The sequence below is a fragment of the Ipomoea nil genome, unplaced genomic scaffold (assembly GCF_001879475.1).
Source record: "Ipomoea nil cultivar Tokyo-kokei standard unplaced genomic scaffold, Asagao_1.1 scaffold2742, whole genome shotgun sequence".
Lineage (NCBI taxonomy): Eukaryota > Viridiplantae > Streptophyta > Magnoliopsida > Solanales > Convolvulaceae > Ipomoea > Ipomoea nil.
In genome coordinates, this window is record NW_017619170.1 from 104,058 (window position 1) to 130,948 (window position 26,891).

General features: G+C 33.8%; 1 protein-coding gene across 1 annotated transcript; it reads right to left on the minus strand.

Moving 5' to 3' along the window:
* Nucleotides 1-20,394: 20,394 nt before the first annotated feature.
* Nucleotides 20,395-25,057, minus strand: LOC109156579 (aldose 1-epimerase-like). Its single transcript, XM_019304430.1, has 6 exons — nt 24,806-25,057; nt 24,537-24,586; nt 23,037-23,160; nt 22,118-22,213; nt 20,879-21,354; nt 20,395-20,711 (listed from the first exon to the last, which is right to left on the minus strand). The coding sequence occupies exons 1-6, from the start codon at nt 24,969-24,971 to the stop codon at nt 20,544-20,546; spliced, it is 1,080 nt and encodes a 359-aa protein (XP_019159975.1). The 5' UTR covers nt 24,972-25,057; the 3' UTR covers nt 20,395-20,543.
* Nucleotides 25,058-26,891: the final 1,834 nt, after the last annotated feature.

Below are 26,891 nucleotides of genomic sequence, written 5' to 3' on the forward strand. Positions count from 1 at the left end.
CCTCCCTAAAATATCTTGGCACTTCCCTTTTCAATAATCTAGAATAAAAGTTTCTTCTGAGTATTCCCCGTCTTCATTTTATAAGAAGTGTACTTTAATCAATTTCTCATTCATCCATTATTACTTTGATTCGAACCTAAATGAAAAATAGACCCCACGTATATTTGTATCATAACATAACTACATAACTACTTAACATACTATTTCATGCTATTTTTTCCAACACTAGGAATGCTAATCTGCGCTTTATGGTATATATGAAGGTCGTTTCAGATAGCGTTTCATTTAATCATCTGGATTTGTTGCTTTCATTCAATAATTCTTGCTAATTTGCTTCGCTTCCTCAGATCACTTCTTTTTCTCTCACGAGGAACTAATGTATAAGCGAATGCTGTTATATTTGAGGCAAATTATATTATGCACCGCGGTGCATAATCGATTATGCACCGCGCGTCTTTTTTTTTAAATGAAAATTAACAGTGTTTATTTCCGCCGTTTTGCACCCTTTTGCAAAAAGTAACTCTGTTATTCAGTGTCATTTTGTATGCACTACAGTTTCAGTTGAACACAACTACAGTTTCATTTCGATATAACTATAGTTTCATTCGATATTTATAGACTCAAATATGTGAAAATGTTATTTAATTTTATTTTATATACACTATAGTTTTATTAAAACACAACTACATGATCATGTTGATATAATTACAGCTTCATTGTACAATATACACTCAAATATGTGAAATGTTATTCAGTTTCAGTTTATATACACTGCAGTTTCATTTCACTATAACTACAGTATCATTTTGATATAACTGCAATGTCGGTTTGGATATACTGTATTGTCAGTTGGTGTTTAATACACCAAACAAATGGACTCCGTTAACTCTAACGGCGGACCGTTTCTTTACTTAAAGAAACGGCGCCGTATATGGGCCGCGATGCATAATTGATTATGCACCGCGGTCTATAATATAACAACTGTATATTTGACCCTAAGGCTAATCACAGGCATGAAATTGTCAAATGGCCGGCCTTGTGGCTTTCGAGTTTCGACATGATGCGGCAAGCGCATTCAGGCAATTGTTATGCCATGGACCCGAGTCCACCTTGTAAGGTGGACCCTGGTCCAAAATGCGCATATGGAATAATGGTGCTGTTAGTGGCATCGTTTTCTTAGCCAATGATTTTTTATTTATTTTTTTTAATATAGAGTTCAAAAATTGTGAATATAGAGTTCAAAAATTGTGATTATAGATTCAAAAATTGTGTTATACTGTTGAATATAGAATTATGTAATTGTGAATATAGAGTTGTGTAATTGTGAATATAGAGTTCTGTAATTAGGAATATAGAGGTCAAAATTGTGAATATAGAATTCAAAATTTGTGAATATAGAGTTCTGCAATTGTGAATATTGAGTTTTGTAATTTTGTATATTAAGATCTAAAATTGTGAATATAGAGTTCTAAATTTGTGAATATAGAGTTCAAAATTTGTGAATATAGAGAAACGAATTCTGAAAACAAACGATAAGGAAGAAGCAATTCTTTAAAAATTCAGACAGATATCATTTTGACACAAAACAGCGTTATTTTGCACCCGAGTCCACCTTGCAAAGTGAACTCGCGTCCACACCATAATTTGTCCCCCACGACAAACACATGCCTCCAAGCCTTGTAGACCACAGTAATTTGGCAGGAAAGTCCCCCCACAGCATACACATGCCTCCGGCCCTCTAATTTAAGGACGACTAGAAATTAGGTTTTTTCTTATTATTATTATTATTATTACAAGATATTTTTGAAGAATAAAAATCCAACGTACTAAATGGGGCCTAAAAACACAGAATTCTTATTGGTACCTTTCAATTTAGCTGTTAGCCTGCTACAAATGGTTAAAATAAGGTTTATTTATTATATTACATAAAAGGAAAATGGGGTTTATTTATTATATTACATAAAAGGAAAATGGCACTTCTTCCCCTTAAGTTAAATACTTATAGCATTTTCTCTCCCTGAATTATTCAAGTGGCTATTTTTTCCCCTGAAATGTTAAATAGACATATTTACCCTTAAAATAAATATTGTATTTATTTTCCTTTTCCAACAAATTATGACAATAATTTGGTTCAAACCAAACAACCACTATAGCAATCAAACCGAAATATTCCAATTACAATTTAGAATCGAAACTCGATATTTAGAGTTTATTAAAATCGCGAACCGGAACGGACGATTCATGTACCGAACTGAAAAAATAAAATATATTTATTGTTGAATTTAGACTATTTAAAATAAAAAATAAAATTTTAAAATAAAGACGATTCAAAATCGCGAACCGGATCCAGAACCGCCGATTCACGGTTCAAGATCCAATTTTTTTTATTCATAATTTTAATAAATTGAAATCCAAATATTAGGTTCTAGATCTGAATCATAACCGGAAACTTTTAATTCAATTGCTATAGTGTCCGGTTCAGTTTGATCTGAACCGTGGTCATCCCTACGTATACGCGATAATTTGTTGGAGAAGTAAAATAAATAAAATGTTTACTTTTAGGGTAGAAATGTCAATTTAATATATCAGGGGAAAAAATCACCAATTTTAAAATAATTGAGGGGACTAATGTACTTACCTAAATAATTGAGGGGGAAAATGGCTATAAGTATATTACTCTGGGGGAAAACTATATAAAGTTGACCCTGTTTCATTCAATAATTCTTGCTAATTTTCTTCCTCACTTCTTCTCTCACAAGGAAGTAATGTGTACTATAAACGCATGCTGTTATAATTGAACCTTAGGCTAATCACACGCATGAAATGGCCAAATGGGGGTGTGGCATGCGGCAAGCGCATTCAGGGGCGAAGTCAAGATTGGGGGCCAACTTGAAGTACTGATTAAATAAGTTGGTATTTATTTAAGAGTAAATATCTAAAATGATCGCTCGACTATAGCTAAATTCACAAATTGATCATCGATTTTTAATTTCAACCAATTAAGTCCTTAACTTTGCAATTTTAATACAATTTGGTCCTTTATCTATTTGACCGTTTGTTGACCGCGATCTTTGATGATATATATGTAAGTTTCACGTGCAAAGCTCAAGAGAACGCTCTTGGAGGTGACATCGTTGTTTCGGAAGGGGAACTGCTTCTCCGCTTGCTGCTTGGGGATCACGAGCCGGTTCAGCTTAGAGAACGCTCTTGGAGGTGACAGCGCCGTTTCGGAGGGGGGAAGTGCTTCTCCGCTTGCTGCTTGGGGATCCCGAGCCGGTTCAGCTTGCCTACATCGCTTGGAGTCACGACTTTCTCGAAGAGCCATTCCAGGGACTTCGGCGATCTATCTATCAAAAGCTATAATCTCTCCGACATGGGGTGCAGCACCGGCAGTAGATTCAAATGTAACAGTGCGGTCTAGAAATACAACCAGAACCTTAAAAAACCGACGATGGACCATGAAATTACATATATATCCTAAAAAAGTGCAGTTAACAAACGGTCAAATAGACAAAGGACCAAATTGTGTTAAAATTACAAAGTTAAGGACTTAATTGGTTGAAATTAAAAGTTGAGGACCAATTTGTGAATTTAGCTATAGTCGAGGGACCATTTTGGGTATTTACTCTTTATTTAATATATTTCAAAATAATCATTACATTGCAAATTTACTAAAATTTAGATTGTGTTGTGGGGTTTAATATAAACATGTGACCTTCCATTTGGGAGAGTCACAAAGATGCTCTTGAACTACAAGCTACTTGGCACCTTAATATCCATTTAGAATCAAACAAACAACTATTTAAAATAAACAACAGAATATGAAACAAAAATTTAACCAACAAGTAGTTAGAAACAATTTTTTTTAAAAAAACAAAAAATTAATTCTAAAATATGCATTGATTTTAATAATGACAAATTATCTCGTTATAATGTATATAATATATATGTATGGTTCTAAAGAGATGAACTAATAACAAGATAAAATTTGAAACTCGCAAGAGAGAACAAGGAAATTTGAGAAGATAAAGTGTATAACTTAGCTTGGAATTGAAGATTAATTTAAGTGAGAGGCCGGAGGGCCAAATATATTGAAAGGACAAAAAATGTAATATTATATATAACTTTTTTGAAGTTTTTAATATTATATATATTATTTTAAAAAAAACTTACGTGAGGAAAGCCCAATAGTTGCAATTATGTGGACCATGGTCCAAAAATGACGTCGTTTGCAGAATTTTTTTTCAAGCGACCCCCTCTAATATAAGTTTTTTAAAATTCATAATGTACATTATTTTAACTTATAATGTATATTATTATATACCCTATAAGTTACATTGTTCTAAGTCATAATGTATATTATTATAACACATAAAGTATATTATTCTAATACATAATGTATATTATTTTAACACATTATACAAAAAAAAAAAAAAAAAAAAAACATCTAATAATGTACATTATCTTACGTCAAAAATTTTATTATTTTAACATGTAATGTACATTATTTTAATACATAATGTATATTATTCTAACTTATAAAATTTAATGGTGTCGTTTTTTTATCCTGAGGTCCACACAATTGTATGAATTTGTCAAGGAAGCCCCCCACGGCATACACATGCCACGGAAGATCTGTTACGAGAAGATGCCAATATCTAATTTAAAGAGGACTAGAAATTAGTTATTTTTATTTATTTATTAAAAGATATTTTTGAAGAAATAAAAATCCAACGTACTAAATGGGGCCTAAAAAACACAGAATTCTTATTGGTACTTTTCTATTTTGCTGTTAGCCTGATACAAATGGTTAACATAAAGTTTATTTATTACATAAATTATATAAAGTTATAAACTATATATTTTATAAACTTTATAAATTAATAATATTAGTGTTAAATATAATTAAGTTAAATGAATTAATTATATTACAAAATAAAGCTAAAATTTAATTATCTAAACATACATTATATAATATAAAAGCACACATGAAATTTATTCAAAAAATTTGATGTACTTGATTAGTAGAGGAATTAATTATTAATTCAAATGTTATACAAAAAATCTAAAATATTAAACTACAAATATTAAATATGTGATTAATGATATATAAGTGGGCTAATTGGCTAAACGAACCTACCCGAGATGGGTTGTAGTTCCGAACTCGGTTGCGAAACAGGTCGGGCTCATTTCTCTCCAACCCGTTTTTGATAGCTTACAAATTACAATTGCTCAACATCGTTACTAGTTGTTACATCGAATTTCATGATTCAAAGACAAATTATATCGTGTAACACAATCTACTTGCAGAGTGAACCTAAATACATAAAAATAATCTCATAGGTGCATAAAAATAATATGATATTGCAGGTACATAAAAATAACACAACCTGTAGTGAATTTATGTATTTATAGTAGTAAATTTATTTAATTACACTAATGTATTTGTATACCTACACTAGTGACTTCATATATAGAGATGCTAATCAGGTTAGTCCGTTCATTTCGGGCAAGTCCTATCGGACTGTTGGACTTATCATTTTTTTATTTGGTCAGGTTCAAAATTCTTTGCCATAACCCCAAATCTTTCGGTTGTCGGGTTTATCGGACGTACTCAACTAAAACTTTTGGGCAAATTATGTTGTGCATCCGTATGCACCATGCATGGTGCATACGGATGCAAAAACGACGTCGTTTTATTAAAAACGTGCGTCTCACTTAAAAAAAAAATCAGTTTCGATTCCCAGCAACAACATTATATTGTGCATAATTTGAACTATATATCCAGAATCAATGAACTAAAATTCCAGAATCGATGAACTAAAATTCCAGAATCTATGAACTAAAATTCCAGAATGAATGAATTAAAATTCCAGAATCTATGAACTAAAATTCCAGAATCTATGAACTAAAATTCCAGAATCGATGAACTAAAAATCCACAATCTATGAACTAAAGTTCCAGAATCTATGAACTAAAATTCCAGAATGAATGAACAACATAATGCTGTTGAGGGGAATCGAAACTGGATATTTTTTTTAAGTGGATGCGCGTTTTTAATAAAACAATCTCGTTACAGCATAACTATCCAAACTTTTGATATTTTCAAATTAATATTCTAAACTTTAAATTTTAATAACCTAGTGCATTTAAACTAATAAATATAAACTTATATATCATTCAATCAATATACAACTCCATTTCTAAATTTCAACTAAAAAAGCAATTAATATACTTACACTATAATATAATATTTATAATAAGTTTTAATTTTTCATTTTTCATTTTTTATTTTCATAAAAATATTTATTTTGTAATAAATTTATTAAAATTGTATTTTAAAATGTAATAAAAACATTAAAATGAGTTTACATATAAATACCATGTATATTTTGTTCTACAATACTCATGTAACAAATAATAACCTTAAAAGTGACTCGGGTTATCGGACTAATTCACTAAAATTTGGTCTAGCCCGTTTGGGTAGGGATGGCAAACGGCTACACCCCGTCCCCAGCGGGAAATTGGAAATATTTCCCATCCCTGTCCCACGGGAAATTAGGCAGGGACGGGAATTCTCCATTCTCCGTCAACTCCTAGTCAAAATATTAAATATTTTTAATTTTTAATAGTAACAAATTAAAATATAAGTCCTAGTTTCAAATATTAAAATATTAAGTCCACACACACACATATAATTATTCGGGACAGAATGGGACAGGAAGGGGTATCTCCGTTTCCGATGAAGAATCACACACATTCCCCGTTCCTGTCCCCGCTCTCTGAAAAATTTTCCCATCCTCGTCCTCATCAGGACGGGGATCTGAGATCCCGTCGGAGCCGGGGCAAATTGCTCTCCCTACGTTTGGGCCACTGTGATTATATATTGGTTTTGGGCTTATTGGCCTGTTTTTTATTGGGTTAAATATTTCGACCTTAATCCTAAAAATTTTCGGTCTTATCGGGTCAGTTCATCCGGTTCGGGCTAAGTTTGACATCCCTATTTATATACTTACATAGTGACTTTTTTAAAATCAAATTTATTTACCTAAATTAATGACTTTATTTACCTATATATTTATTTTAAAAATTTTTAAAAATATAAATATAAATATATTTGTCATTTAAATTAAAACATCTCAAGTAGAGCTTTTGAATATATATATTTTTTATAGAGTTAATACCATTTTTTGTCCTAGATTTATGGGTGACAATTCACTTTAAGTCATTTTTTATAAGAACATCCACTTTTAATTTGGTCTTAGTATTATTGTGGCATGACCATTTTTGGTCCTTTATCAACAAAACAGTTTAAATATCATTAAATACAAGGTTATTTCATTCTTTAATTATGAATTCTTTCAAAAAATAAACATAAAAAATATAGTTGTTCAACCTACTTTGTATAAAAAAAAATATTGAAATGTCTTTGTGTTTAACGACATTTCAACGATTTTGTTGAAAGAGGACTAAAAATGACCATGTCACAATAATACTAGAACTAAATGAGAATGTTCTAATAAAAAATGACTAAAATTGGACTGTCACCTATAAATTTATGATTTACATCCTCCCAAATGCGGTAAATTATGCTCTGAACCCGTGTTCACCATGGTGAACACGGGTCCAAACGGGCAACGGTGCCGTTTTTACGTAAAAAAAAAAAATCGCGAATGTGGTGTTAACGGCGCGCGTTTGGTCAGAAATATGAATTTTCTGTTATGAGATTATGAATGTACTGTAAATTCATAATCTCATAACAGAAAATTCATAATCTCATAACAGAAAATTCATAATTTATGAATGTTGAAGAAGCTTGCACTACAGAGGAGCAGCCATGGTTTCAGACGGGAATGTGTAGGCATGGTTCCAAAGTGAATGTGCATGAATGGATTCATAATTTATGAATGTCCGAACATTGCTCACCTCAAATTAAAGTGAAACCGTGAAATGTGAAAATGAAGAAGAAAAGTCACGCGATTAATTAAGAAAAAAAAAAAAAAGATAACGGTGCACTAACACCGTTGGGACCTTGTTCACCATGGATGGTGAACACGGTTCCATGACATAACAATTGCCCAAATGCTATGTCGGGTCGGGGTGTGGGAGGCCCTTAGGGTTGGGGTTGAACCTTTTGGAAGAATGATAAAAATGGAATTAACTCTTTTTTATACATTGATTTTATTTGTTAAATAAAAGGATAAAATTAAGATAAAATTTTTGGATCATAAGTTCTCTTGCAATGTGGGTATTGGTCCACGGATTCAAATGGCAATGATAATACCCAATAGTTATATCATGAAAAGGGTGCATGTAGCAATATGCACCTAAACACATTCCTATATTTACCTTTAATACTTTTTTTTTCAACTTAAGTTTGTTTTTATATTTTTTTACAAATAAAATAAATATATAATAATATATTATTAAAAAGCACTAAATAAGATATTTTAAAGGATATCCATATTGATATACTTTTATTTTTTTATTTTTTAAATAAATCTGTATGTACATAAATTCATTACTTTAGTACTCCGTATGTATAATGTTTATATATATTAAGCTTTATTTTCATGAACATATAGAAGAAACATTATGAACTTACTATAAAGTAAATGAAAATACATATGATGTACATTTAGTTTAGTATTTGTAGACATTAAAATTTATGTTTTTGGACATATAGAACAAATATTATGAACATAGTACAACATGAATGTTATTAAATATGATGTTGGAAAAAATAGCTTAAAATGGCATGTTAAGTGGCTATTTTGTGGTACAATTATCAATGTGGTTCACTTCTGATTTGGGTCGGGTCAAAGTGGATTCGAATTCTTTGTAGTGAGATGAAGAGATTGATATATTGTACGCTCAAAATGGATAATGGGTGAATGAGATATTAATTCTCAAAATAGACTCATTGAATTGGAAAACGAAGGGAAAAAAATGAGCTTTTGTCCCACATTGATTTGGGAAGAGGATTTGCCCCACTATTTATTCAAGAGCTCTTTTTTAGTTTATTTAATTGTATAACATAAAGGCTCTCTCTTATGCAAATAAAATCCAAAAAATGAGATCGATTCCAATTCAGCGACACGACACGATTCAACTTGGCCGAAATATTAATATTGTTTCTTTTTGGTTTCTTTCTGGTTTGGTGGCTGAAACAATATTGTTAAACAATATCAATGTTTGTTTCTTTCTGGTGAAATGGTTTCACCATGGCCCCACCAACATTGTTTAAAAACAATATTAATAATTGTGGTGAAATAGTTTCACCTTGGGCCGAAAGAAATGCATGGCCGGTAGTTGATGTTTCGGCCTAATGGCCGAAAGTTGATATTTCGGCCAAATGGCTGAAGGTGGGCAATTTATATCCTACACCACGGTGCGCGTTGTACTATGCGCCCAGATGCAAAACGACGTCATTTTAATTTTTTTTTTTTTTGAAATTTTCCGCCCCAGTGAATGGTAGTAGTTTTTTCTTTAAAAAAAAAAAAACCCGTTGTTCAAGAATGTACATAATGTTATACTAGAATACACATAATGTTATACATGAATGTATATAATTATATAACAAAATATACATACTCTTTTTAAAAGATAATACACATAATCTAACATAATACATAATAAACATAAACTTTTAACATAATACGCATCAACTCTTAACATAATACACACAAATTTTCTGATTCGGATGTACATAATTGTATAAAAAATACACATAACTGTATGAACCAATACACATAACGTTGTGAACAAATACACATAACGTTGTGAACAAATACACATAATCTCAACAACTTCCTACCGCGCCTCCCAACACTACCCCAAAACGACGTCGTTTTGGGAGGCGCGCGGCGCACAGTGCTATATGCGCCGTGGTGTAGGATATAATGATTGCTGAAAGTGGGCAAATTATGCTGTGCATCCGTATGCACCATGTACATACAGATGCAAAAATGATGTCGTTTTATTAAAAATGCGCGTCTCCACTTAAAAAAAAAATTCAGGTTCGATTCTCAGCAACAACATATGAACTAAAATTTCAGAATTGATGAACTATAATTCCAAAATCGATGAATTATAATTCCAGAATCGATGAATTATAATTCCAGAACTAAAAATTCCAGAATGAATGAACTAAAATTCCAGAATCTATGAACTAAAATTTCAGAATCGATGAACTGCAATTCCATAAACGATGAACTATAATTCCAGAATCAATGAACTAAAATTTCATAATCTATGAACTAAAATTCCAGAATGAATGAACAACATAATACTGTTGCTGGGAATCGAACCTGAATTTTTTTTTTAAGGGGAGACGCGCGTTTTTAATAAAACGACGTTGTTTTTGCATCCGTATGCACCATGCATGGTGCATACGAATGCACAGCATAACTATCCCTGAAAGTTGGCAATTTATATCCTACACCACGGCGCGCGTTGCACTGTGCGCCCAGATGCAAAACGACGTCGTTTTATTTTTTTTATTTTTTTTTTATTTTTTGAAATTTCCCGCCCTAGGCTGTTAATTTTTCTTTTAAAAAAAAAATCCATGTTATAAAATGTACATAATGTTATGCTAGAATACACATAATTGTATACATGAATGTACATAATTATATAACAAAATATACATACTCTTTTTAAAAGATAAATCACATAATCTAACATAATACATAATAAACATAAACTTTTAACATAATACACATCAACTCTTAACATAATACACACAAATTTTCTGATTCGGATGTACATAATTGTATAAAAAGAATGTACACAACTGTATAAAAAATGTACATAACTATATGAACAAATATACATAATTGTATAAACAAATATACATAATTGTGTGAACAAATATACATAATCACAGCAACTTCCTACCGCGCCTCCCAAAACGACGTCGTTTTGGGAGGCGCGCGGCGCACAGTGCTACCCGCGCCGTGGTGTAGGGTATAATGATTGCTGAAAGTTCGGCCTTGCCATGGCGAAACTGAATTGAAGCTCCTGTTTGTGACTGATGGGAGTTAATTCATCTGTTACGGGATTAATTCTTTAAATTAATTTCAATTTTAAATTTTGAATTAAAATCCATGTTAATGATTGCTGTTACAGGAGTTGTAGGGGTGCCTTCAAATGCTTAAATTAAAAGCTATTCAACTCCTCAACCTTTATATAAGAAAGAGTTGGGCAGTAGAATTTTACACACAACAAGAAAGTATCATTTTGCCTCAAAACTCTTTGCTTCTACTCTTTCTTAAGCCTACTGTGTTCATAACCTTGCTTTGTTCGCCGGATTCCTTGTTTGGGTGCTCAAACATTGAATCACAGCAAGTTTTATCCTGGGAAGCCTAGGCCACAATGCTCCTAGCACTTTACTTTTGGGATGTGGCAAATAAGGTTTTAAGGAAAGAGTGATCACTTGACTCTGGCTAAAAAACCCAACACCAAACACTAGCCAAATTCTCCATCTTTCCTTCCCTTCTTTTCCAGAAAAAATAATAATCTTATTTTATTTGGATTATTATTTGGTTTTCACCAACGGATTTCCAACAATCTTAAAACCTTATTTCTTTGTTTTCCCGTTGGTGGTCTTCTCCGAATTTCCTTGAGGAAAATGGAGCAACCCGTATTGTCAATCAATGGGGAGGAAAATGTTGTTGTGGACAACAGTGGAGGAAACGGCAACAATGTTGCTAATTCCCAAGCTACACCGGTGAACGTTGGTTCACAAGATGGTGGGAGCACTGAGGGATATATTCCCATGTCTCGGGTACCTTCGGTACCGAGTGGTTCGACCGAAAGACCGGAGAAGTTCAGGTGTTGGTTCGAACTTCAAGAGGTGGCAACAGAAAATGTTGTTCTACCTAGCAACTCTCGGCTTGGCAAGGTTCTTGACCGAGAGTGTTCCCGAGTTATAGGAACAAGATGCTCAATCCGTGATGGCGGTTGGCTATTAGAAGGATTCGGACTTCCTTTGCTGAAACTATATCCTGAACGGATTGTGTGACACGCTATATGATGTATATCGAAAGATAAGCACATCAAAAGCGTTGTGCGAAGCTTTGGATCATAAATACCGAAGTGAGGATGTCGGCTCAAAGAAATTTGTGGTTGGTCGATTCCTCGACTTCAAAATAGTTGATTCAAAGACCGTGCTAAGTCAGGTAGAAGATTTGCAATTAATCTTCGATGAGATCCGTGACGAGGGCATGGTGCTGAGTGAAGCCTTCCAAGTGGGATCTGTGATCCAGCGATTCAGGATTGAGGAGGGGAACAGAACGTATGATAGGAAAGTTCCTATCGTTGTTGGTGCTAAGGCCAACGTTGTGGAGCACGGTAAAAGCTCCAAGAGGAACAAGAAGGACAAGCTAAAGCTGGGTCCGAAAGGTGGCGTTACCAAGAACAAGTTTCCTGTTGAATGCTACAATTGTGGCAAGCCTGGCCACAGAGCATCTGAATGCAAAGCTCCTAGGAAGAAGAACAAGAGTTCTGAAGTCAATGTTGTTAGAGATAGCAGTCAGAAGGAGGTTGAGATTAGCCTTTCGGCTATGGTAACCGAGGTGAACCTCGTGGGCTCAAACCCTCGTGAGTGGTTCATTGACACTGGTGCAACAAGGCATTTATGTTGCAACCGAGAGATGTTCAACACCTTTGAGACCGTTGAGGGTGAAAAGGTGTGGATGGAAACTCTGATCTGCTTAGTCTGCTGTGGAAGGCATGGGCAAAGTGGTGCTGAAGATGACTTCCAGGAAGGAAATGATGTTGAACAACGTGCTGTATGTTCCTGAGCTGAGGAAAAATCTTGTGTCTGGCTCGCTGTTGAACAAGCATGGCTTTCGCATGGTGTTTGAGTCAGACAAAGTAGTTTTGTCCAAGTTAGGGATGTTTGTTGGTAAAGGATATGTAACTGATGGCTTTTTAAGCTCAGTGTAATTCCTGTTATCAATAAAAGCAAAGTTAATTCTTTCTACTTGCTTGAGTCTTCCAATTTGTGGCATGGTAGACTATGTCATGTTAATTTTAATTCTATACGTAGATTAATTAGCATGGACCATATTCCTAACTTTCAAATTAACGCAAATAACAAGTGTGAAATTTGTGTTGAGGCAAAACTACGAAAGTACCTTTCAAATCGGTTGAAAGGGAAACTGAACTAGAATTAATCCATAGTGATTTGTGCGATTTTAGATCGATACAAACGAGAGGTGGTAATAAGTATTTTGTCACATTCATCGACGATAGCACATGATACTGCTATGTGTATTTGCTTAAGAGCAAAGATGAAGCCGCTGATAAATTCGTTATTTATAAGAATGAAGTAAAAAACCAACTTAATCGGAGAATTAAGAAGGTTAGAAGCGATCGAGGTGGTGAGTACGAAGAACCTATTGGTGACTTCTGTGCAAGTGTAGGTATAATACACGAACGTACGGCACCTTACGCACCTCAATCGAACAGTGTTGCCGAACGAAAGAATCGTACATTGAAAGATATGATGAATGCGAGGCTTATAAGTTTAGGCCTACCTCAAGATGCTTGGGGTGAGGCGATTTTGACAAACAATTACCTTTTGAATAAGGTACCCCGCAAGAAGCTCGATAAGACTCCTTATGAGCTGTGGAACGGTAGGAAACCTTCCTACCAGTACCTGAAAGTGTGGCGGTGTCTTGCCAAAGTTTTGGCGCCAACACCCAAGAAAGTAAAGATAGGTCCTAAGATGGTGGACTGTATCTTTATTGGCTATGCACATAATAGTAGTGCTTATCGGTTCTTAGTACATGAGTCCCATAATCCGGACGTACATGAGAACACGATAATAGAATCAAGGAATGCCTATTTCTTCGAGAATATATTTCCTTGTAGGTCCAACGAGGGACCAAGTACGTAAAAATGAACGTTTGAAGAAACTATGGATAATGATAGTGGGGAATCTGAGAAAGAACCCGAGATCGAACCGAGACGCAGTAGCGGGCGAGAGTTGGAAAATCATTCGGTCCTGATTTTCTAACTTACTTATTAGAGTATGATTCGGGTACTCTAAATTTTTTATTAGGAAACGAACCCGATTTTCTATCTTGTTTGATAGAAAACGAGCCTCGAATGTATGTAGAAGCCGTGACTTCTACGGAAGGACCAATGTGGAAAGAGGCTATTAAAAGTGAAGCGGATTCTATTTTACAGAATCACACTTGGGAACTTGTTGATCTTCTTCCGGGTAGTAAACCCTTAGGATCCAAGTGGGTCTTTAAAAGGAAGATGAAACCTGATGGTTCCATCGAGAAGTATAAGGCTAGGCTTGTAATCAAGGGTTACAGGCAACGCTAGGGCCTTGATTACTTCGACACGTATTTTCCCGTGACGAGAATAAACTGCACTAGGAAGATTCTTGTCATAGCCGCGGTACGGAACTTGGAAGTTCACCAAATGGATGTGAAAACCGCTTTCCTAAATGGCGAATTAGATGAGGAAATCTATATCGAACAACACGAAGGGTTTGTGGTTCCGGACCAAGAAAGGAAACTGTGTAAGTTGGTTAAATCACTCTATGGTTTAAAACAAGCGCCTAAGAAGTGGCACGAAACGTTTGACCATGCGATGTTAACTAACGGGTTTAAAATAAACGGAAGTGATAAATGTGTCTACGTTAAGGAAACGATAGACGGCTACGTCATTCTTTGTTTATATGTCGACGATATTCTCATCGTTGGTAGTAATGATCGGATGATCAAGTCTACCAAAAACATGTTAAATGCGAGATTTGACATGAAGGATAGGGGTTTGGCTGATTTAATCCTTGGGATTAGAATCATTAGAAGACCTAATGGTCTCGTGTTGAGCGAATCACATTATATAGACAAAATCCTTGAGAAATTTAACAAGGATGATAGTCAATTGGATAGGACACCGTTTGATACAAACATTCATCTAATCAAGAACTACGGAGAAGGTATTTCACAAGTGGAATATGCTCGGGTTATTGGTAGTTTGATGTATCTTATGAGTTGTACTAGGCCTGATATTGCCTTTGCGGTTAGTAAACTCAGTAGATATACGAGTAACCCCGGTGCTATGCACTGGAAGGCAATAGTAAAGGTTATGAGATACTTGAGGTATACTCGTGATCTTGGACTGCACTACTGGAGATATCCCGTTGTACTTGAAGGGTATAGCGACGCGAACTGGATATCTGATATTAAGGACTCTAAGTCCACGAGTGGCTACGTGTTTACACTAGCTGGTGCAGCCGTTGCATGGAAATCTTCTAAGCAAACTGTGATAGCTAGATCCACGATGGAATCTGAGCTGATAGCCTTGCATAAAGTTTGTGAAGAGGATGAATGGCTACGCCATTTTATAGAGGATATTCCTATTTGGGAAAGACCGGTACCTCCAATATGTGTGCATTGTGATAGTCAAGCCACAATTGGGAGAGTACATAGTCATATGTATAATGGTAAGTCTAGACATATGCGTCGGAGACATAATACCATTAGACAACTGCTCACAACTGGTGTTGTCTCGATTGACTACGTAAAGTCAAAAGACAATATATCGGATCCGCTGATCAAAAGGTTAGGCAAAGAAGTTTTGGAGAAATTGACACGAGGAATGGGTCTAAAGCCCTTGGACTAAAAAATTCTATAGTGGATACCCAACCTAGCTGGCACCTAGGTTCAATGGGACAACTAAATTATGGAACGGAGCGTGTCGGTGTGGGGGTCTCGGACTCCCTACCACTCCTCGTTAAAACAGTAACTCCCGCACGAGGCTAGCATGTTGATGCTTTAATGATTCTTGAGTATGCGGGATACTCGAGAAAGAATCACCTATGTAAGAGAGAAGTGAGGGTCTCTTCAAAGGAGAATTGTTGGGCAAAATCCTTTAGAAACTCTCGCAGAACCAGGAACGGTGACCCACGACCAAAACGGGCACACTCGTGAGAACAAGAGCATGGTTAGGAGGTTCCTGTGTGAGATATGTCATCGTCTACACAAACGGCAGTCGGTCCAAAGACATCGCGTTCTACCGTACAACCAGTAGAGTAAACATGTCTTCACAAGGGAAGGTTCAAAGGGTATAGTGACTCCCTACCTATCCTATGCAGGGATCGACCGTTTGAACACAGTTGTTTCCGATTTCAAAATACCCTGAAAAACAATTTTTCATTCATGTGGGGGATTGTTGAAAAAAATAGCTTAAAATGACATAAAATGACATGTTAAGTGCCTATTTTGTGGTACAATTATCAGTGTGGTCCACTTCCGATTTGGGTCGGGTCAAAGTGGATTCGGATTCTTCGTAGTGAGACGAAGAGATTGATATATTGTACGCTCAAAACGGATAATGGGTGAATGAGATATTGATTCTCAAAGTAGACCCATTGAGTTGGAAAATGAAGTGAAAGAGTGAACTTTTGTCCCACATTGATTTGGGATGAGGATTTGCTCCACTATTTATACAAGAGCTCCTTTTAAACTTATTGAATTGTATAGCATAGAAGCTCTCTTGTGCACAGGGAGGGTGTACATGAAATTCAAAAATGAGATCAATTCTAATTTAGCCACACGAACGAAACATTGCGTGGTTTTAGCTTGGCCGAAACATGGTCGGTAGTTGATGTTTAATTCCAGCTGTTACGGGATTAATTTTAATATTAAATTTTGAATTAAAATTCATGTTAATGGTTGCTGTTACAGGAATTGTAGGGGTGCCCTTAAATACCTAAATTAAAAGCTATTCAACTCCTCAATCCCTATATATATATATATATATATATATATATATATATATATATATATATATATATATATATATATATATATATATATATATATATATATATATATATATATATATATATATATATAAAAGAGTTGGGCAATGGAATTTTACACACAACAAGAAATTATCATTTTTGCCTCAAAACTCTCGGCTTCTACTCTTTCTTAAGCCTACTGTGTTCATAACATTGCTTTGTTCGCCGAATTTCTTGTTTGGGTGCTCAAACATTGAATCACAGCAAGTTTTATCCTGGGAAGCCTAGGCCACAACGCTCCTAGCACTTTTTGGAGGTGACAAATACGGTTTTAAAGAAAGAGTGATCACTTGACTCTAGCTAAAAACCCAACACCAAACACTAGCCAAATTCTCCATCTTTCCTTCCCTTCTTTTCCAGAAAAAATAATAATCTTATTTTATTGGATTATTATTTTGTTTTCACCAACGGATTTCCAACATATGATGCATCTATAGTATAATATTTATATACATAAAGCTTTGTTTTTGCATTGTGAACATATAAAAGGAACATTATAAACTTAGTATAGGGTGAATAGAAATACTACATATGATATCCATTTAGTTTAGTGTTTATATATTGACATTGATGTTTATATTTATACTTTAATTTATAGACATACAATGTATCTTTGTAAAAATATAATCGAAGTGAAAACTGATCGTTGATTGGATTTGTTTTTGCCAAACTGAATAATTTGAGGTCGTGAGTCGGAAGGGAAAATTCGAAGGTGCAGTTAATTGAATAATGGGTGAAGTATTTGTACTAGTGGCCATGAATGGACAGAAGAATAAAACCCAGGAAAAAAAATATAGGAAATAGGTTTCGCTAGAAATTTCCTGCTCTGATACCATGTAGAAATATAATGGAAGTGAAAATTGTTCGTTCTATTCATACTTTACAACCCTTTATATACATGAAGAAATATGCTAACAGCTAGCTATTTATGTGCAAGCTAATAAAAGAGAATAATAAGGTGAGCCATAGAATTTAAATACAAGAGAAATAAACAATAATAACCACTAATAATACTAATCCTTTATAATCTTTAGTTTAGTATTTATGATAATAAAATTTAGGTTTATGAACACAGTCCATAATGATATTATTAAATATAACACCGTAGTTGACACTTAATATGAAACAATATTGTTTTAGATTACGATCCATTGAAAAAAATAGATCCTGATTCGTGATATAATTTGCAGATAATGCCAAACTAGTGGTCGTTGAATACCCATCACACTTATTGCTCCAGCACAAGTGGGTGGGGCAAATTATTGCATGGACCATGGTCCATACAATTGTGTGGACCATGAATATCAGGTACATTTTTAATATACTAAGGGTACATTATTTTTGTACTGAAGGTACATTATTTTTGTTTGAAGGTACATTATATAAAATAATGTACCCTTAATATATTAAAAATGTACTTTAAAAAATATACTTTATGTACAAAAATAATGTACCCTTAGTATATTAAAAATGTACTTTTTATTTATGGTACATGCAATAATGATTGAGTAGGTGGCCTAACTGACCGCGGTACGATTGTAATCCCATGCACCCACTCAGAAGCTAGGACGATCCATTTGACCATTTCCTATATAATGTTTTTTTTTTTGTCTGACCACGAGGTGTTCTGGGCCTCAGTCAGTACAATACTCAAACTAATTTCCGTCCATACCGAGACGGTCCAATTAAGTGGCAAAATGCGGGCTAGATTGGTTTTTCCGGCAAATTATTGTGTGGACCATGGTCCACACAATGTTATGTGGACCATAACAAAAAGTACATTTTTAATATACTAAATGTACATTATTTTTGTACTGAATATACATTATACAATATAATGATCGGGTTTTTCCAACAAGAAGAGGTTCGAACTCCCAGCCTCTGTTAAGAGATAAGAGTGGCACGGCAACTCACGCTAGTTTCTTGCCTAATATTTTGAAATGGAAAATAATATTTTTAATCATTTAATTATAATCACATATAAAATAATGTTTAAATTATTCATAATATAGATATCGTATTACAACAGTTATCAAAGCTGTGAATTTGGTCTATGAAGGAGCATATTTACCACTTTATTGAGTGATATGGTAATAATGGATTTTATTACTAAGAGACCAAATATATTATTTTAATAATAATTAAAATACTAATTCCGTATCTGAAGCTGGCCAGTTGATTGGTTTGAATGAACAAAATCTCTATCTGTTCAGGAGCTTTTGCCATGAGTACCACACAATGATCTCCTCATTGATCGATCACCAAGGAACCTGTGACAATTGATCAACTCAATGACTATCTCACCGAACATCAGTTCATCTATATGGATGGTGTCCAATATTGCAAAACACGTTAGGCACCCCTAGGCGCCGTTTTTTTTTTTTTTTTTTTTTTTTTTTTTTTTTTTTTTTAATTTTTTTAATTTTTTTTTAATTAAAAAAAAATTTTAATTAAAAATTATCAAAATTCACTAATAAAACATAAGGTTCCCATAATTATTTCTTACAAACTATTTACGTAAATGGTTGTAAAATTGTTAAAAAGATTGTTTAAATCCTCTAAATACATTTAAAAAAAAAACAACTAAAATTAAGAGCTAAAAAAGCATTTTTTTTTTTGAGAAATTAGTGGGGTAATTTCTTGATAGCACTGCTGAAAGACAATTATATTTAAGGTTGGCTCATGACAGGATGAAACAACAAGCACTTAAGAGAAGTGAAAGGGTTTATAGGTTAAAAATTGGGTTTATTTAAAAATAACCCTATAGGCAAACTACTGTGGCTGTAAAAGCCAATTTGAAGTTGTTATCCAACTATTATGAGTCATTTTATAGAGATGGGATCCTACATTTTTAGAAGAGAAGTGAGGATATTTCGAGCCCCTCCCGAGTACAAAGATTGTCATATTATGTGGAACAGCTATTATAGATAGGATTAGAGTGTAGTTATTAACAAAAAATTGATAATTTTTTTTTTCAAATAAAAAAAAAAAGTTAAAAACTACTTTTTCAAGTTAACTTTTTATTTTTAATTTTTATCAAAAAACTTATCTGAAAATAACAAAATTCATTTACAAAACATCTATATTAATTATGAAAAATGATATTTACCCCTCCTAAATTTTTCCTAATGGGTTGACCTCACATGAGGGGAATCTTGTGTAGTAGAGGACATGAAAATCTACTTATACATAGAAAGTGAGTTGTAACCAAAGTAGTGGGGAGGATATGTGTGGTTAAGAATAAAGACTAGCTGATGCGGTATACTTGTCAATTATATATTTGAAATCTCCTCAACACTATATAAGGGATGGTTGCCTCTCCTTAAAAGGGATCCTGGGTTCACTTAATCCTTCTTGGTCCAGTGGTACACTAGGATTCGATCCCTCAAGCCTACATTATTAGTCCATTATTATTTGTGGCTATAGTGCATATTATTTATTATTCTGTACTTCCATACTAGTTTATTGTGGATCCATTTCCCATAAAACCATCAAAGTTAAACAGTTGGAAGTCATTTAACCATTGAGGCCAATGAGTATGATGAGATCATAAACTCAGATTGCAAGCACAAAACAGCAAATTTTAATGATTTATTTATGTTTTTAATATGAGACCAAACAACACGTGGGAATGAATGAAAACATGCATATATAAAAGCTCCTGGATCAAAGTGGTAGAGAGTGATCGAGATACTTCAATTAAACACCCTTAAACTTGGACTCTGAAAGTAATGTGCAACGTATGCTTGTAGGGCTGTTGTGGAGTAACAATGGTGGAGGGGAAGTTGGGGTGATTCACCGCATCTGGGAACCCCTGAGTCTCCAAACACAATGCCGCATGCGACTCATACACAGCGCTGCCTTTCCCCTTCACATCCTGTAAGCAGGGGTTAGCGAACAGAACTACTTTGATAAAGTACTCAGGTTCGTGTTTGATAAGCATTCATTTTAAAAATCCTTAACTAACGAACACGAACACCACACTCCAAAAATCTTAACAAACAAATCTCTGTTCGTTTATGTTCGGTTTGTTAAGAGGCTTACCTGTAAGTGGTTAGCCGTATAGAACTGCACCCCCGGAGCGGTTGCCTTGATCTCCATCCCAATCCCGCTCCTCTCATCATACACCTTCGCCACCGTCTTCTTCTTCCTCGTCCCGACATCATCGTAGCCGTCAACTGCGTAGTTGATGTCGAACCCGCCCGACCCCTTGGGAAGTTTAGCCATTTGGGACCCAACTTGCTGCGGTTTGAGAAAATCGAAAGCTGTGTTGTTGATGAGCAGGATTTGGCCTGTGGGAATGAGGTTGGAGTCGACAGGGGTGATATGGTATGCGAATATCTGAAGCTTTTCGGACAATATATTGCCGCTGTCGTGGCCTCCGAGGTTCCAGTAGTTGTGTTGAGCCAGGTTCACCGGAGTGGGCTTGTTTAGAGCTTTTGCATTCATTTTCACTATCAGCTTGTATGGGTTTTCCTTTATGGTATATGTTACATGGGCGATTACGTCTCCGGGGAATCCTACATTAAAGAGCCTGAGTTGTTATACCATATCCTAAACGATGTATAGATAGTGTATTTTTAGTATTAAAATTGTGAACTCCTAGTCCTAGAATATAAATTGAGTTTCTAAGTCAAAACAGTTGTAGAAGGAAATTTGTAAATACAATACACAGTCATCAAATTCTAATCGATCTGTTAATATTGTGTGATTGCAGTATTTGAAAGAAACTTGTTAATATAAAACAAGGTAATCAATTACATATATGTTAATATTGTGTGTTCGTAGTTTATAAATTGTGAAATTTTAAAAGGTAAATTGTGAATATTTAATATGTAAATTATGAACATTTGGACCCAGGTCCACAAAATAATTTGCGAAACAGCGAGGGTAAGGTTTGTTAAACACTAATTTAGTCATGAACTAAATAAACTTTTTATATAATTAAGATAATATATGATAACAATGTTTCTTAAATGCACATTGTGCAAAGCTTTACCTGCATTCATTCATATATATATAATATTATGTTCAAATCTATAACAATGCATTCAAGTTAAGTGCACGGTTAGTTATTCACAAATTCAATTTCAAGTTGTTCTTTTTTTCTTTTTCTTTTTTTTCAATGACAAAGTTTATAAATAATTATAAAAACGTCACTTTTTTTTTTTTTTCTTATTTTCTAATCGTTAGTTTCACAAGATAACAAATGCAATTTGCTTAAAATTTTCAAAGAAAGTCTAATTCTCATAAGACAGTAAAATAGTAAATAAAATTTATTACCTTGATCACCATCGCGGCTATAGTAAGTGAAGGTGATGGAACTTTCCTCGTGCTTCTTAACCTTCCAAGTAACTTTGCTAAATCCCTTTTTGCCACCTATATCATATATAGAACAACAGGAGTTCAAAATCTTACGAAGAAATACTATTAGCTCGAGACTCAATCTTCTTTCAAAAAATTGTTATTGAAATTTTAAAAGTTGTCATCAAAATGCATATGCATATATATAATATATGAAGTAGATTACTCTGAATTGTCACCCTCTAGAAAATCTTAATGTTAAGACATAATTACCTTTTAGTAATTGAACTGAGTCGAGAAAGGTTATTAATGCAAAAGAAGAAATTATAGTTTAACGAAAAGTCAATGGATGAGACTTTCCGTTGACTATAATTAATATAGTCAACGAAAAGTCTCATCCATAGAAAAATCTTTGTACATTGAACTAAGGCAAATAATATGTAACTATGGACTCAACTGACACTTCTGTATATCTCCTAAATGAGAGGTCATAGGTTTGAATTTTAGTGGAGATATTGACTCTATTATGAACAGATACTATATATTTTGTAATAGAGTTAGTAATACTAAAAAATGAATTCATATTTAATTCCCGGACTAACCAACTTGGTTGACATGATGAGTGGTTATGCACTCTCATTCCTTAAGAGATGTTGAGAGTTCAAAATCTCTTCTCATATGAAAAAGTCGGTTCAGTACAAATGAAGAGGTGTCTTATACATACAGTTATGGTTTATTCAGAATACATCGTGATTCAACACACACTTAACAAATCATCCTCACTATTCATCAATCAGTCAATATAATCAAACTTGTTAAGGGGTATGTTGACTCAATCAAAATGTATTTATGTATGTGTGTATTAATGGTGAAAGATGGTAAGAGCTTAGGTATTTACCATGAAGTGTGTTGTTTCCATCGTTAGCATTAAGCTTGTAATGAATTCCATTGAGAGTGAACTGAGCCCCACCGATCCTGTTGGCCACCCTTCCCACAATAGCCCCAAAATTTGTATCATCTTGCTGCACCATATTCATAATTTTTTTTAAAACAATTTTCTTTAATGAAAATTTTCATAATTTTTCTTTTTATTGTATAACACCCTAAGGTTGCAGTAGGCGCTAGGCGCTAGTCGGGCGCCCAGGCAGCGCCTAGCGCCTAGGCGGTCTAGGCGGAATCTAGGCGACGCTAGGCAGGCACCAAAAAAATTAAAAAAAATAGTACAGACTTGTAGTTTGACAATTTTAATGAGCCTATTTTCAACATTCAATCAAATAACACGTCCAAATAAATGAAATAATGATAATTTATAAGTCATAACATCATAATAATATTAAAATCAATAGTTAATGAAAGACGAAACCCGACAAAATGGGTCAAAATCGAATGAAATTAGTCAAAATCAAACGAAATTAGTCAAAATTGGACGAAATCGGCTGATTCAGCCGAGTTGGCCGATTGTGGCAGACTTTGGCCGAGTTGGCCGCCCAGGCCGCTGCCTAGGCGACCGGCCGAGTTTTGGCCGACTATAGGCCAAAATGACAACGATGTGTGCCGCCTAGCGCCTAGGCGGCCGAGTTTTGCAACCTTGATAACACCTATATTTGATCTTTCCTTCAAATTTCCAATATATACAAATTCGTGTGTGTGTTGTCGAAGTATCTAAAATTAGTGTAAACAAATTTTTGCTTAAGTGTCGTACGTGATAATTAACAATGGGTGAGTTTCAATTTTCAAGTGATATCATCTCACAGATTTTTATCGTGATGAGATTGGTTAGATAATGATGAAAATATAATACAAATTGATTGTTATTTATTAAGGAATTTGTAATATTTTAAGAAAAAATGCACGGAGTAATATTTAAGGGTGGATCAAGAAGTTACTTATAAGAAAGTGTAATAATAATTGGAGATAAATTGATTAAATATTGCATATGAGATAAAGTGGGGTTAAAAGTTTGTTTAAAAAAAGTTGTACGTACGTAATACTTATAGAAAACCCGGCTCTTCTCACATATCCTCTAATAATAAGAGATTTTTCCATTAACAATTCATAATAAACAATTTATTGTTTATTGAAACGTGTATGTATGGGATTTATCATCCAAGAAAATGAACATAAAAATATATAATGAAGGGTTGAAAATTAAGATATGCAGCAAAACGTGAGAGCAACGGCAACGCATCGAATATTTGACATAACCATCGAATAAGAGACAGCTAGCAAATGTCATTCATTTTTGTGAAGGATAGAATTTTCAATATTATTTATTAATACTATATTATCCATTCCTTGATTTCATAGTGCGATTATAGATATCAAACATAAACACCAAATGTACTGTTAAACTCCAATTGTTGGTCGACAAAAACCATTTAAAAACTTGTATTATTACCTCGTACTCCATGACCGTGTCGTACCCAAGAACAATATCTGTCAGCTTCCCTAAAAATTGTCAATAAAATAGTAAGATTTTGTTAGCTGGTGAAGGGTCAAGTCTAACACTAATTGATTAAGGGGCGAAGGAAATAAAGTTGCGTTTTCACTATAGGATACAATTTTTAGCATAGTGATAAGCGTTTGATTTGATCCTAACTGTACATATTTCTTTCTTGATCGAGGAATTGATCGAAGTGGAAAAGGATGATTGTATTACGTACGTACCATTCTTGTCAGGAAGGATGAGTGATGCGACTCTAGCGCCATAGTTGGTGAGCTTGACGGAGAAATCTCCTTTCTTGATCACATAGAACTTGTTATCCTGCCCACTCACAATAAGTGCAAAACTTATGAAGAAGCACAAGAACAATGGAGCAGAAATGATGGACATAATGTTTCTAGCTTAGCTGGTTTAAGATGTTGGCCTAAATGAAGAGCTAGCCTGGGCAGTGTTATTATGAGAAACAAAATAAAATATACATAACATACACTTCAACCACCTCATCTATTTAAAGTTCTCAACTATAAAACCTTCTTATACGCAATACTGATTGCATTATGTCCGTTTGTTGGTCAAGTATGGCTACTTTAGAAAATACAAAATATGTCCCATTCGTTACTCTAAGAGATGAAAAGTCTCACTTGAGATTTTCTTTCAGCTACAGGGTCCACAAAAATGGGAAATTTGAGTTTGGATTATACTCTTGGTGTGTAAGGGTGTGCAATTTAGTCTTGAATCTTGAAGTTAAATTGGATTGATTTAAAAAAAATTTCATTTTTGATCCCTTAACTATTATACATGTATCAAATTTGGTCATTGACTATTAATATTTTCAAATTAAGTACATCGCTTTGTAATTTGTATTAGAGTAATTTATGGAGTTGAATGGGAAATCAAGTTTTGCAAAAAGTACAAAATATGGCGGCTGCTACTTGCAAAATGATCTGTAATATATATTATATAATTATGGATCTGAAATACCGACGACTATAAAGTCGTTTGAGAATGCCGTGTTACTATTCCAACCAATTATGGATCACTAAATACCGACGACTATAAAGTCATCTGAAAATGTCTTGTTATTTCAACCAATAGTGTGCCAACACGACATTACTAGGGTTATTTTGTGTCCTGCCCGGGCGTGGGGCAGATATCATAGACTATCATAGACAAAAAACTCATAATATATTAAATAATTTCAAACTGTTGTGAATAAATATATGTGGACAATATTATACTATGATAATACCTCTTTATTTTTTTGTAGTATTGTAATTATACTAATACTCTGTATATCTTGTATATATTATACTGAAGAATGATTAATAAAAAATTGATGATTTTCTATGTATCTCGTCTTCTTCTTACTTTATTATATTCTTATTACCTTCTAGCAATCTAGATGATACAACAGTTTAGGATACATATAGTTTTGCAACACGTTATTATCAACACCAGTGTTCTGATCTATATCTTCGATTATTGCTTTCTAAAACCCTAATTAACGTTATTATCAACACGAGTTTTATGATCTATATCTTTGATTATTGCTTTCTAAAACCCTAATTATATATTGTGAATACATTCTGTTACATCACTTGAATACACAACAACAGAAATTCTCACGACCCTGTTTTAAAATAGAAATGAGCCAATGTGAAATCTATGTTATTATATTAATTATCCAATGTGAATCTATGATTTTTTAAATAAATGGTACCGTATGCTACTCCTATGAATATGTAATTTTTTGAATATATAAGTTTCTTTTAAATATGTGAATCCCCCTTCTGCATGCTGAGCATATATAATATATATAAACATAAATGTGCAATCCAACTATCAGCTTAGACTTTTAGTTGAGGTGGAACACATGCTTCAATTCTGTTGGTTTGTTTCCCTATCTGTTCTGCGTATGCATCAAATATGTATCATTGACGAGTTATGAGTTATGATAGTAGGTCTTCCTCTGCTTATTCTACTTGAAATTCACCTGAGAGGTGCTTGAAGATTTAAAAATTCCGTATTGGTAGCTATATATATACTGTAGGCATACATGCATGTTCTTTCTTGGAGTAAAAATGCATCAATTTATTCAAAATTTGTTCCCAAGATTATATGCAAATTTATATTTTAGTTGCATGTTTTTGAAATATTATTTGTATATATGTTATTGGGAAAATTTGTAATTTGTATCCTTCACAAATATGCCAATTATCAATGTCACCCCTAAATTATTAGTGCTGTAAATGTTGTCCTTCAATTTTCAAAATGTGACATATATTGCCCCTCCCATAATAAGAAGAAGGA